Here is a 14,879-nt window from a genome sequence, read left to right on the forward strand (position 1 = left end):
GACTAAACTGTATCTTTCAACCCACCTCCGATATACATCAGAAAGGCCCTAGTCCTTTCCTAATCACTGCTTTAAGTGAAGTATACACATTTGGGTCCTCAGTAACTGACATGCTTCATGGGTATTTGAGTACAAGAACCCAAGTACATTTCTCTTTCTTCTTCATTCCTTTATTTTAGACAGATATTTGCCACTTACATTTATACATAAAATATATTTATTATATAAAACCATGGCAGAATCTAAGATGCAGAGGCCACAGCTCAGGAATGAGGAAACTTTTTCAGCCCAAGGCTGCATTCCCTTCTGAAAAACTTTCCAAGGGCCTCATGACAGTAGTGTGTGCGGCCAGAGGCAAAAGTACTTGAAGCAATGGATGTAAAATTTACCTTTGCACATTTACCTTTCCTACCTTAGTAGGATAGTTTCTGCGTACACATCTCTATATTCTCCATGGAGACACACAAGAGGCATTATCAGTGCATTGCTCATGTATGCAAGTTTCTCAGATGTCCTCTTCAAAAGGCCACTCCATATATTTCCTCCATTTACCGTATTTTTCGCTCTATAAGACACACTTTTTCTCTCCTTAAAAGTAAGGGGAAATGTGTGTGCGTCTTATGGAATGAATGCAGGCTGCACAGCTATCACTGAAGCCAGGAGAGCAAAAGGGATCGATGCTTCAGTGACTTCAGTGATAGCCACTCAAAGCCTCTTGAACGCAGTCGGAGCGCTCCTGCCTCTTTGCTCAAGAGGCTTTGCTTTCTTGTTTCTTGTTTTCCTCCTCTAAAAACTAGGTGCGCTTATGGTCGGGTGCGTCTTATGGAGCGAAAAATACGGTAATTCAGATTTGCTGTTTCGGCGGCTTTGCATTTTTGTTTTTACTTATTGGATTTTCCATTGAAGCAGTAAATCCGGATTGTATGGGGAAATAATATGGGACAGTGTTTTGATAAGGATGACGTTTTCTGGACAAAACTCGCATGCCTCAGCAGCACTGAACAGATAATAGAAAGCCATGGGGAAGCACCCCTACAGAAGTATGGTGCAGGGTGGACACACAAAAAAGCCTCTGAAGATTGCTAACTACAGGCTGGGTTATCTGGCTTTCACTCTAGACATCCAGAGAAACTTAGTAATTTTTTTAAGTGACCTTCTATGTCACGATAGCTATTAAGCATCCGAGGATGGCTTCTAAAATGACTCAGTGGGCCAGGTTCCCAGTGGACAGGAAAGTGGGACCTCAGCTGTTCCATGGATACTAACTCAACTTTTATTCTTTCACTCCATTGCCATTCTCCTTGCTAAAATAGAGTAAAAAGTCACTGAAAGCTTAAGTTTCAGAAGCAGACAGCTTTGTGGAAAGTGAGTAAATGCATGCAAATTTAATTAATTTGCATGGATTTATTTTGTGCTGAATTCCCCCCTCCCCCGTGCAGGTTATACACAGCTTATTAATTGCTTATTTTTCCAGTAGAGATAAGGAGCATATTGGGCAGCAATAGGTATAGACAGGTATAAAAGCTGCTCAGAGACCCATTGGCTAAATAAAAACAGATTGGAAAGTGTCAGGTAAGCCACAAGAGAAGATAGATTGGACATATGTTAAATGCACATTTCCCACCTCCTTTGTGGCTGCCAAGGAAACATCATGAAGTCTACACTGGAGAACTTCTGAATGGCAGGTAGCCAAGCATCGGATGCTGAAGAGTCCTTTCTCCTTCAGATGCCTGAGAGGCAATTATCAGAAAGATGGAGGGAGAGAAGAGAAGGGAAATTATTGGTCTCGCCTGGCATTTTGCAGAAACAGGATTTCTCACTGCAGTAAAAGAGTCTGAAAATGAGACGTGTCACAGAAGCCACACATTGGGAATACAGAAAAGCAAAGATGCTGAATTTTAACAGAAGCTCTTATACACTATGGTTTTAAAACTACTATTGGGGGAAAATACATTCCACTGTGTGCTAGACAGAATCTCCTATGAATTAAGCTGAATAAAAGAGTGTGATTGATTTACTAGTTCCACATGATAGGCTCCATCCTTGGAAAGGGCTGAAACCTGCATGGCAAGTTTTTCTCTTGCGAGGCTCAAGAGGTGAAGCTTGTGGAGTCCCCCCCCCTTTTTTGAGGCCAATAATCCCTCACAACTCTGCCTTTCTGAATTAACAGCACCATCTGCAGGTGATCTAGCGACAAAAATGAGCACAGGTGACAAATTCCAGAGCAACAGCTGCCAGAAAGGTAGATGTGTTTGTACTCTTAGCAACAAGAAACAATATCATGGCACCTTAAAGACTAACAGATGGATTATAGCATAAGCTTTGTGGACGGCGGCACACATCATGAGACGTGTGAATTGTTGTCACTGGCTGGCAGATATATCCAATGAAAAAGGAAAAAAATCATGTTAACTGTGAGGTCCAGTGGCAACGAAGACTGAATCTTCCATATCTTTTTGAAAGCACAGCTTTTATATTTTCATAGAAAACTAATGGTGTGTGTTAGGAAAGGCTTTTTATCAAGTTGTATATTTAAAAAAGTAGGATTATCAATGGGAATAACACACTTCAAATTAAATGTGGTAACATTGTGCAACTCGCTGGCATTATTACAATGTCTGGGGGTGTTAAGCAGGGTCATGGCCAACGCTACTATTAGACAAAGTGGGGAAGCCACCTGAGGTAACTGATTTGGGGTGTCACAAAATGGCAGCTAATTGTTATTTAATTATTATTAGATACTTACTGCCTGCAAGTAGGAGAGGTGCTTTGGGGAGTTTCTTCCTCAGGTGCCAATATAACTTACCTGCCCTTGTGCTTAATGGGTATGAGGTGGGAATACTAGTGCTACTCTGCCTCAGGCAACAACATCTCTTGGACCTGCCTTGGGCAAGATTGTATTCTTGCCCCCTTGGTGTTTATTTTGTATCTAAATGAACTTGACAATGCCCTTAACGCCACTCTCCAAAACTTGATAGCAGAGGCAATTGAGTCTTACTTTATTGGCTAATGATGTGGTCTTATTATCGTATTCCAGAGTCAAGTCTTAAAAGGCTTTTTGGTCATGTTTTCTAAGTCCTGTACTCTAAATTGTACTGTACAGATAAATCAGGGGAAATTACAGTTAGCTGTCTCTGAAAAAGGTTTATTCAGTGGAAGTGGCTGCTTGGCAGCCAAATTCTAATCAAGAGCTAAATGCTGGCATTGCTCTTGTCTCATACATAGATTTCATGCTGTCGAGAAAGCCACTCAAAGCAGGACAACTCCACAGGGGTGTCAGCTATAAGAAGCTCGTGGGACAGTATTTGACTGAACAGTTCCACAACTGCAAGGACTTTCAGCTGCCCGGTGGAGTTTCCCTGCCCTCTCCTCTCCCCATATGTCCCATGTGAGACCTGTAGATCAGCTCCCAAGGATTGGGAAGACCCTGGAACAGGTTTAGGGGCAGCACAAGGAGGGCAGAGAAGTTCCAGCTACACCTCGTTTCCCTAGCAGAACTTTTTAGCTGGACACCGTCCATGGAGTTGAATTTAGGGTGTGGGGATTAATGGGGCTGGGTGAAAAAATAGGAAGGGAGGCCCAAGTTGGGCTGCCTTGACATTGCCCACAACCTTTTGAAACAAGTTCACCATTTTCCCAAATTGGGCTTGTGAAAATCCACCATCAATTTGGTATCCTCTGTGGGTTTGTGGGAGGGAAGGAATGAGACAAAAAGAGACGGAGTGTGTGCTGTCTGGAAACCAGAGGAAGTGGATTTGAATCTCACTTCTGTAGCCTTCATGCAGCCACAAGGCCACTCGCCTAACTTTATGGCATGAGGCACAGGGGGAAGGTACAGTTTTCTCTTTCCTTACCAATCGTTGCTATTGAGCCACTTCAGAGCATCGACCAGCCCCTGCTCTGGGTAAGACAAGGGTCTTATTTCTAAGGCATCTCTATTTACGAGGTCCTCTTCCCATTCCGGAGAACCCTGGAGGTTTGCTGGCAGGGAGTTAGCTGTAAGTATGAAGCAACAACAGCCAGGCATATAAATGCAATTAACACTGGCAGTCAGGAAATTACAATTAACGCTACAAATAAGTTGTTGTTATAAGGAGTCATATTTCATTTTACTGTTCCCATGGAGTTGCAGATGCATATCTGAATAGCATTCCATTGAAAGGACTGCAGTGAGAATAGACTGTTTTCACCGAATGGTGTATTGGGCTGAACATCCCATTTACTCCGAGTCCCATGAGTGGCTTCTCTGGTGGGGGCAGAGTTGCACCAGGCAGTGGAAGCCCACTCTGCACCATCCCACCTTTGCACTATGTCCTATTGGTGACATCTGCAACATTGAAGAGGCATCTCACATTGGGGCTCGTTGTTGGCCTAACAATTATACCACACAATACCATATCTTTTTTTAGAGCGGTATAACTTTCCAGGAGGACCCGCTGAAGTGCAGACATGGCATTAATATCAAATCATCCTGGCAGCCTGCTTTGACTGCAAAATCTAAACCATTTCATGAGACAAGGTGATACAGCGGCAGGCCGAAGCAAAACAATAATAATCACTATAAAGCTTTCTATGGACAGAGGAGAATGCTGAGTCATATGCTATTTGCACAGGGACCTTGAAAGGGCAGGAGAAGCAGGGAGAACTACAGAGGTAAATAAATAGACGGTAGTTATCTCTTTAGTACCAGATGACTCAGTAGAAGATGGGAAAAATGGAAGAGATGGGGAGCAGTCCACTGTACAAAGGCAAATTTTGCATTCACTTTGGCCCTGCCGAAGACTCGCTTGTGGCCCTTGGAAGGTAGCCCAGAAGCAAATGTGGCCCTCGTGCTGAGAGAATTTCTCTGGCCATGCCTTATACGCTCCCAAAAGGAAATGGCCACAAACAATGAGGGGGTGCAAATAGAGAAGTGGCTGCAATCAACCTGTTGGCTTTTTGTAGTAGTGTAATAGATAGGGAGTTCCTAAGGCAACCCCTTCATGGATCACTGCCTTGCCGTGGCGAAGGGGCTTGAAGAACTCAGAGAAGCTATGAACTATGCCGAGCAGGGCACCCAAGATGAACAGGTCATAGTGGAGAGTTTTGACCAAACGTGATCCACCTGGAGGAGGAACCGGCAAGCCACTCCAGTATCCCTGCCAAGAAAACTCCATGGACAAAGACAACAGGCATATAAAAGTTATGACGCTGGAAGATGAGCCCCTCAGGTCGGAAGGCGTCCAACATGCTACTGGGGAAGAGCGGAGGGCAAGTACAAGTAGATCCAGAGCTGATGAAGCGGCTGGGCCAAAGCCGAAAGGACGCTCAGTTGCGGATATGCCTGGAAGCGAAAGGAAAGTCCAATGCTGTAAAGAAAAATATTGCATAGGAACCTGGAATGTAAGAACCATGAACCTGGGTAAGTTGGAGGTGGTCAAAAATGAGATGGCAAGAATAAATATTGACATCCTGGGCATCAGTGAACTAAAATGGACGGGAATGGGTGAATTCAGTTCGGATGACCATCATATCTACTACTGTGGGCAAGAAACCCGTAAAAGAAATGGAGTGGCCCTCATAGTCAACAAAAGAGTGGCGAAGGCTGTACTGGGTTGCAATCTCAAAAATGATAGAATGATCTCGATACGAATCCAAGGCAGACCTTTTAACATCACAGTAATCCAAGTTTATGCACCAACTACTGGTGCTGAAGAAACTGAAATTGACCAATTCTATGAAGACTTACAACACCTTATAGAAGTGACACCAAAGAAGGATGTTCTTCTCATCATAGGGGATTGGAATGCTAAAGTAGGGAGTCAAGAGATAAAAGGAACAACTGGCAAGTTTGGCCTTGGAGATCAAAACGAAGCAGGGCAAAGGCTAATAGAGTTCTGTCAAGAGAACAAGCTGGTCATCACAAACACGCTTTTCCAACAACACAAGAGACGACTCTACACATGGACATCACCAGATGGGCAGCATCGAAATCAGATTGATTATATTCTCTGCAGCCAAAGATGGAGAAGCTCTATACAGTCAGCAAAAACAAGACCTGGAGCTGACTGTGGCTCAGATCATCAGCTTCTTATAGCAAAATTCAAGCTTAAACTAAAGAAAGTAGGAAAAACCACTGGGCCGGTAAGATACAATCTAAGTCAAATCCCTTATGAATACACAGTGGAAGTGAGGAACAGGTTTAAGGATTTAGATTTGGTGGACAGAGTGCCTGAAGAACTATGGATGGAGGCTCGTAACATTATACAGGAGGCAGCAACGAAAACCATCCCAATGAAAAGGAAATGCAAGAAAGCAAAGTGGCTGTCCAATGAGGCCTTACAAATAGCGGGGGAGAGAAGGCAAGCAAAATGTGAGGGAGATGGTGAAAGATACAGGAAATTGAATGCAGATCTCCAAAGAATTGCAAGGAGAGACAAGAAGACCTTCTTAAACGAGCAATGCAAAGAAATAGAGGAAAGCAATAGAATGGGAAGAACCAGAGATCTGTTCAAGAAAATTGGAGATATGAAAGGAACATTTCGTACAAAGATTTCCATAATAAAGGACAAAAGTGGAAAGGACCTAACAGAAGCAGAAGACATCAAGAAGAGGTGGCAAGAATACACAGAGGAATTATACCAGAAAGAAATGGATGTCCCGTATACCCCAGGTAGTGTGGTCGCTGACCTTGAGCCAGACATCCTGGAGAGTGAAGTCAAATGGGCCTTAGAAAGCACTGCAAATAACAAGGCCAGTGGAAGTGACGGTATTCCAGCTGAACTATTTAAAATTTTAAAAGATGATGCTGTTAAGGTGCTACACTCAATATGCCAGCAAGTTTGGAAAACTCAGCAGTGGCCAGAAGATTGGAGAAGATCAGTCTACATCCCAATCCCAAAGAAGGGCAGTGCCAAAGAATGCTCCAACTACCGCACAATTGCACTCATTTCACACGCTAGCAAGGTTATGCTTAAAATTCTACAAGGAAGGCTCAAGCAGTATGTGGACCGAGAACTCCCAGAAGTGCAAGCTGGATTTAGAAGAGGCAGAGGAACCAGAGACCAAATTGCAAACATGCGCTGGATTATGGAGAAAGCTAGAGAGTTCCAGAAAGACATCTACTTCTGCTTCATTGACTATGCAAAAGCCTTTGACTGTGTCGACCACGGCAAACTATGGCAAGTTCTTAAAGAAATGGGAGTGCCAGATCACCTCATCTGTCTCCTGAGAAATCTCTATGTGGGACAAGAAGCTACAGTTAGAACTGGATATGGAACAACTGATTGGTTCAAAATTGGGAAAGGAGTACGACAAGGCTGTATTTTGTCTCCCTGCTTATTTAACTTATATGCAGAATTCATCATGCGAAAGGCCGGGCTGGATGAATCCCTAGCCGGAATTAAGATTGCCGGAAGAAATATCAACAACCTCAGATATGCAGATGACACAACCTTGATGGCAGAAAGTGAGGAGGAAATAAAGAACCTTTTAATGAGGGTGAAAGAGGAGAGCGCAAAATATGGTTTGAAGCTCAACATCAAAAAAACGAAGATCATGGCCACTGGTCCCATCACCTCCTGGCAAATAGAAGGGGAAGAAATGGAGGTAGTGAGAGATTTTACTTTCTTGGGCTCAATGATCACTGCAGATGGTGACAGCAGCCACGAAATTAAAAGACGCCTGCTTCTTGGGAGAAGGGCAATGACAGGCCTAGACAGCATCTTGAGAAGTAGAGACATCACCTTGCCAACAAAGGTCCGTATAGTTAAAGCTATGGTTTTCCCAGTAGTGATGTATGGAAGTGAGAGCTGGACCATAAAGAAGGCTGATCGCCGAAGAATTGATGCTTTTGAATTATGGTGCTGGAGGAGACTCTTGAGAGTCCCATGGACAGCAAGAAGATCAAACCTCTCCATACTGAAGGAAATCAACCCTGAGTGCTCACTGGAAGGACAGATTGTGAAGCTGAGGCTCCAGTACTTTGGCCACCTCATGAGAAGAGAAGACTCCCTGGAGAAGACCCTGATGTTGGGAAAGATGGAGGGCACAAGGAGAAGGGGGCGACAGAGGACGAGATGGTTGGATAGTGTTGTCGAGGCTACCAGCATGAGTTTGATCAAACTGCGGGTGGCAGTAGAGGACAGAGGTGCCTGGCGTTCTCTGGTCCATGGGGTCACGAAGAGTCGGACACGACTAAACGACTAAACAACAACAACAAACAAAGGCAACCTATCAGTTTTCCACATTTGCAACATGAACCAATGCATGTTGGTTCAGCAACAAGGAATGTTTTATAATTTTGCACCTCATTTTATCGTCCACGGTTGGAATTTTACACACCAAGTGCTTCTGAGCTACCCAAGAAGTTTCAAGGCACAATCCCCCACAAGCGGGCCAGTCCTATATTTGTTGCTTGTGATTTCTTTATTCTGTTTTATGTAATATTGGGAAAAAACTCAATACAACTTTCATTTAAAAAAAAAATGTTTCAAGAAAAGATGATCTGAAAAACACCAGTGAACTGAAAAAGTGATATTGCCAGCTTGGCTGAGATTATAATACTTGAAGCAAGAAGTTTCTTTTCCCATTTATTTTTTCCAGTATGCATTGTGGTTATGGGGGAGCCCTTGCTTGTGCCTGATACTTCTATCCAGTGCTGTTGACAACCATAAAAGCTGCATTTGTTGCTAGCCTCTTTTGTGCCTCACCTGAAGCATGCCTGAGGAAGCTACTGTCGTGGTGGATGACGGGGATGCTGGGCAGAGAGGGCCTGTTCACCCGTTTCTTCAGGGACGTCCCAACAGGAGCTCTGCAGGGATTGCTCAGACTGAGGCCAACAGGGGTGGTTCCGTTGCTTTTAAGTGGCCCGGAACCTGCAGAAAGTAATTCAGGGAAGTCAGCAGAGAGTGAAGGGAACTAGAAGCTGAAAAAACATAGGGCCAGTTCCAGGTTTGAGAGGCACCTAGGCAAAATGTGTACTCAGGTGGGTCCCGTTCTCTGGTGGTGGGCCCCTGGTGGGCTTACCTGGTAGCAATATGAACAGCAGCATGACTCCAAGCAAATCCTGAGATGCTGGAGCCCACTCTTTAAACTTCATTCCCCTGAAAGCCTGGACAGGGGAGGCTACAATTGGTTTCCACCAGCAAGTAAGTACTTTTTTAGTCTTTCAGGCTTTTGGAGTTAACTATCATAATCTGAGGCCCTTCTTTGTGTGCCTCCCCTACAAGAGGTTGCATAGCCTCCTGCTGTTGCTCTGTTTTTTGTTAACTGAGTGTTTTTAACGTTTGTTTATATTATTTGCTCATAGTATTTTTATGTATTTCTGTAAACCACAACACATCACTTGATGGGGATTATGTTTCTTCTAAGAAGGAGGGCACTCCACAAGTTTAGAACAGAAATAATAATTTCAATGCATTGCTTGAAACCGCCTTGGAATCATATTGACATGGTGAAGGGTGCTCTGCAAATTTGGAGAAATAATAATAGTAATAGCAATTGCATTTATGACCCACCTTTTTCTCCAAGGAGCTCAAGTACTAATAGAAGAAGTAGCAGTAATAGTACAAGGACCCCTGGACTGCTAAGTCCAGTCAAAGGTGACTATGGGGTTGGGGCACTCATCTCGCTTTCAGGCTGAGGAAGCCTGTGTTTGTCCACAGACAACTTTCCAGGTCATGTGGCCAGCATGACTAAACCGCTTCTGGCTCAATGGAACACCGGGACAGAAGCCAGAGTACACAGAAATGCCGTTTACCTTCCCGCCACAGTAGTACCTATTTATCAACTTGCACAGGCATGCTTTCAAACTGCTAGGTTGGCAGGAGCTGGGACACCCTGTTGTGGGGATTCGAACCGCCAACCTTCTGATCAGCAAGCCCAAGAGGCTCAGTGGTTTAGACCACAGCACCACCCGTGTCCCTACAGCTGTAATAGTAGCAATAGTAGGCACTATGGGACTTTGAAGAACAATATGCAAGAACAGCCCCACCACATACACCCAGCTCTCTGGGGCTGACAATTCTCCATCTCCCACCCACAGTAAAGAGCAAGAGCAAGTGACCTTGCACCAGAGCCTTGTTCCGGCAGAGTGCTGACTCTGCCACTTTCTCTGCTGCTGCTGCAGACCTTTGTGGAGTTTATACTGCAGCACAATCACTGCATGTCAGTTGCAATCAGATCACTTAGGGAGCTCTGCCATAAACCTTCCTCCTCCCCCATCTTAAATATGCACTCCTATTGTAACAGCTTGGATATTTCATCTGAAAAGCATCACATCTCAAGGGTGTGGAGGGTGTTTAAATCAGGGAAATTCTTACTGTATGGCTAAGTGCTTCCTGCGCATGAAAATTTCCTCCGGGCTATAGTTTATTTAATAAAATTATAAATTTTGGCGAACAGCATCTGCGTTGCTTGACTGTAATTGCTGCAGGTATACTGAAATATGAGTGCGTTTCATAGTGATGAGAATAGATCTCCATTCAACATGGTCCAGGAACTAGAATATTATTACAGGCTACCTTCTTAGACAGTCTCTCCATTGCTAGGGTAGCTCCCTTTTTAAGTGTACCTTTTGTGAAGTGCAGTGAAATCATTGATGAAATACACTGTACTGTATAAGTGTCAAAGTCACAGATCGTTCAGCATTATAAGTGCATTATTCCAATATTGTTCATGTCTACCAAAGTATACAAGGACACATCTCACCTTTTCCCTAAGAAAAGGGTCGTGTTCAATAAAGACAACGGGGTTGTGGGAGCATTTCAGAGTTCACCTGGTGCTGCAGCATTGGCCCAGTTCTCACATAGGAGGTGAGGAGGCAAGTCTGTATGTAGACTATATCACTTCAGGCTGTAGTGGAAGACAGAGGAGGCTCACATAACTGCCACTCTATACATCAGGGATGGAGAAAATAGATGCTCCAGAGTTTCTTAGAGTCAAACGCCCATCAACCCCGGCCATCCCAGTCAGGGGTTCTGGGAGATGTCTTCCAATAACATCTAGACAGCCACACTTCCCTGGGAATAAGCCCCACTGAACTCAGTGGGACTTACTCCCGAGCAGACATGTGAATGCTCCTCCATAACCTCCACTCACAAAGGGGGCCTCTGGGATGTTAGCTTTTCAGGCAGCTGTCATAGACAGGCGAAGGTAGCAGCCCCGGAGGTCACCTTTTTCTTCTTCTCCTGACTTACACAGTGTGCATCTGATCTCTGAAAGGCACGTTAAATGAAGGCAAATGAAATTCAGGGTGATGCAAAATGCATACGATATCTGCATAACGAGCTCCTTTTATTTCTCAAGTCGCCACATACCTTCACGAGCAGTTTTCTGTAGATGCTCTTCAAACTTTGTCAGCCTTTCCTTCTCTCTCTCTCTTTCCTTTTCTCTTTCTTTGCGCAAAATCTCTATCTCCTTTAACTGCTTCTGGCGCAGTTTCTCCTGAGCCGACTTTGATATGGTCACGTGGATCTGGACACAACGAAAGCAAAATGCAGTGCATGAAAAATAAGGGACACGTGTGTTGTTCTACATTAGGGATGGAAGAGGACTCTATTTTAAACGTATCTATACGTGGAATTTGGTGCTTCCAACCTGATGAAGCTTTGACCACAAAGGACCACCTCTTACACTGAGAATTTGCTTATGTCTGAGCTGCTTGCACATTATCTTTTCCTTTTCCTTTTTCTAAAAAGCCTGCATATTTATACACAAAATTATATTGAAATTTATAAACAAAAATATGTATATATTGTGTATATATAACATGCATAAAAGAGTCAAGCCTCACGCAGGACTGGATTTTTGCTGTATTATGGTATAAGTATTCTTACTTAAGTTTCTCGATACGATATATCAGTAGTTGAATTTCTCTGTTTATGTGTTGGTTCCCTTAGGAAACCTGGACTGTATACACATATAAACATTCATGCAATATTATATTTATAATAATGTGTATAATATGTGAGCGTTGTTTGTATTATTTAGTGGAGCTAGTAAAAAAAAACCCTCACTTCTGATCAAGATCAAGGAGCAAGACAGAAGTCAGGAAAAAATATTGCACAGATAAGCTCAACACCAAGAATTTCATAAAATTCCATCCCTGCTCTACACACAAGTGAGGAATTTCTTAGCGTAATGTGATTCCACAAACCCAAACAGAACTCATCCATTTTCTTGAAACCTTATTTATTAGAAAGTAAAATAAATATTTCATCAAAATGGAGGATGTGCTAATTTTCTTGTTTTTTCTTCAGTGTAGCTACTTATATTGAGTATGTAGGAATGCTGTGGGTTTCACCTGGAAACATAGTCAAAATAAAAGCATGTCTGATGTGTTCAGTAGATGTCTTTGCTTGCCAATAAAAAGATAATGCCCTCCTTATGAGCTCCTGGCTAGTCCATAGAAGATCAAAGATCATAGAATCATAAAGTTGGAAGGGACCCTGAGGATCATCTAGATTAGATCGTACATTGTTTTCTTTCTTTAAAAGTGGCTGCCCCTCCATTCCCCCAAATACGTCCACCCCCAACTTAAGGCTCCTTCCTGAAGCTGGTTTTAGCCACCAAGAGCTACATGGGGTATCTGTTAGGAGATAAAGACTCATATGAAGGAAGAGAAGCAGGGGTCTTGAAGTTGACCATCAACTGTGAGCACCTGAGCAGCAGGCATTGCAGGCACACAGGTCACCTGGGGCATTTAAAGACTTCATAGAATCGTAGAATTGGAAGGGACCACAACGGTCATCTAGTCCAACTCCCTGCAATGCAAGCATCTTAGCTAAAGCATCCATGACAGATGACCATCCAACCTCTGCTTAAAAACCTCCAAGGAGAGACCACAACCTTCCTGGTGTTTAGTTGGAATCTCCTTTCTTGTTATTTGAATCCATTGGTACAGGTCCTACCCTCCAGAGCAGGAGAAAAGAAGTTTGCTCCATGTTCCACGTGACAGCCCTTCAGATATTTGAAGGTGGCTAACATAGTTCCTCTCAGTCTCCTCTTATCCAGGCTAAACATACCCAACACTCTCAACCATTCTTTATAAGGCTTGGTTTCCAGACCCTTGACCATCTTGGTCACCCTCCGCTGCAGACATTCGTATTCTCATTAATTGAACCCAGAACCTTCTGCATGCAAATCAAATGTTCTACTGCTGAGCTACAGTTCTTCCCCTTGTAGTTTGCCCCTCAGCCCCAGCTGCATTTAGCACGGAGGAAACAGCATTGGGAACCTGATTGTAGATTTCCCACAAGGCAAGTTCCAGTTTAGGTGCATCTGAATGACTTATGATCATGCACACATGCACAGCTTCTGCATGCTCTGCCAATGCTTGTGGGGGGTCCAAAATGGAACCCCCACGCAAAACGAGGATTGCTTGTAATTTGTTGGATGCAGCTGAAAGAGAAAGTACAAGTGTAGGCAGATATTAGGCAGAAGACTTGGGGTGGGGTTGGAGACTATTCTATAAGATGAGAAGCAGGAAATTTTCAGAAAAAGTAGGGCATGCGGCCTTATATTATTTATATAATTGATTTCACATATAGTTTCAGGCTGATATTTTAAAAAATGCTGAACCAATGCTTTTTCAGTCCAAGAAAGAGAAAAGTTTTAGCAAGCACTATTCTGAACAGATGATAAAAGAATCTGGCTTGAGCTATGTAAAAAAAGGCAAGCAATTTATATTAGCAGGAATGTAGAAGGGCAGTATTACTTGAGACCAGATCCTCAGAAATCGTTAATGAATTCCTTTATCCCTAAACTTCACTTTGAATGCCCCTTCTGAGGTTTATGTATCATTTTGTCACTGCAGGAAAACATTAAAGAAGTTTCCGAGGCTCTTTCTGCAAAATCAGCTTAATGCAATGAAAACACACTTGATTTCTTCTAGCTGCATACAATTTGTACATCTTCCTTCAGCGTATTCTTTTGGTTTACTACATTTGTTTCCCACCCTTCCTCCAAAGAACTCAGGGCAATGTGCACAGGGTTCTCACTTTTAATCCTATGAGGAATCCCATGAGATAATTTAGATGGAGTTTAGCGCTTCCAGGCAGGTGCTTAATATTGTAAATGGGTCATGGAGATATCACACATGGGTCACTGGCAATAGGAGTTTTCATTTATCAGGCTTGCGGAGCTCTGTTGCATGAGTCTGTGCGGCCCTAAAGGTGATTACAGATGAGGGATTCTCACTGGAAAACATCCCCAGGTACCTGACAATTCAAGTCATTGAAGGATGGGTCTGAGCCCTACAATTCCAAACCTGCATGCTTAATTGCAGTGGCATCGTTTAAAAAGCAATAATCAAATGTCACTCACAGTCACCCTCGCTACTGCTTGCTAACTTACCATACCTTTCCCTTGGCTTAGTTAAATACACATCACCGCACCAACGTGCCCTCATTAGAGCTAGAAAGGGGATAGAAGGCGCATACCCTTCCATTGCTCTCCTTCCACTCGTCATCTTTCAAAAGGTAAGGACTTGAGATCTGACCCCCTTCCTTCGCCAGACCGGGAGAGGAGGCGGTTAATGGCAGTACGGATTCTAGTGGACACCCAGTAACCTTCAAGGATGCAGACAGGCCATTTCTGAAAGAGGGTTCCAGTGCACTGGTTTCTGATGAGCCAATAAAGCATAAGAAACACGTTAGCATGGGCAGCGAGCATGTATGAAATAACAAGTGTTACTGTGGAGAGTGTGAGCCAAGAAATTACACAATGTATTAATGTAAATCGAGAGGCTGTGCCAAGGAGATACTCCACTAGATTGAATCACTCCCTGTGTAGATGGACTTAAAAAGGTAGGGGTGTGTGTGTGTGTGTGTGTGTGTGTGTGAGAGAGAGAGAGAGAGAGAGAGAGAGAGAGAGAGAGAGAGAGAGAGAGAGAGAGAGAG

General features: G+C 43.5%; 1 protein-coding gene across 5 annotated transcripts in view; it reads right to left on the minus strand.

Moving 5' to 3' along the window:
* The window catches only part of TOGARAM2 (TOG array regulator of axonemal microtubules 2), a 73,704-nt gene that overhangs the window by 17,783 nt on the left and 41,042 nt on the right, over positions 1-14,879 (minus strand). For all 5 annotated transcript variants that reach the window (XM_081903807.1, XM_081903806.1, XM_081903809.1 and 2 more), the window contains exons 8-12: positions 14,421-14,602; positions 11,298-11,454; positions 8,691-8,855; positions 3,855-3,996; positions 1,625-1,730 (exon numbers count right to left, since the gene is read on the minus strand). In XM_081903807.1, coding sequence (XP_081759933.1) covers positions 1,625-1,730; positions 3,855-3,996; positions 8,691-8,855; positions 11,298-11,454; positions 14,421-14,602 — 752 coding nt within the window. The remainder of the gene's footprint in view (positions 1-1,624; positions 1,731-3,854; positions 3,997-8,690; positions 8,856-11,297; positions 11,455-14,420; positions 14,603-14,879) is intronic.

Source organism: Podarcis melisellensis (genome assembly GCF_964234715.1).
Source record: "Podarcis melisellensis genome assembly, chromosome: 3".
Classification (NCBI taxonomy): domain Eukaryota; kingdom Metazoa; phylum Chordata; class Lepidosauria; order Squamata; family Lacertidae; genus Podarcis; species Podarcis melisellensis.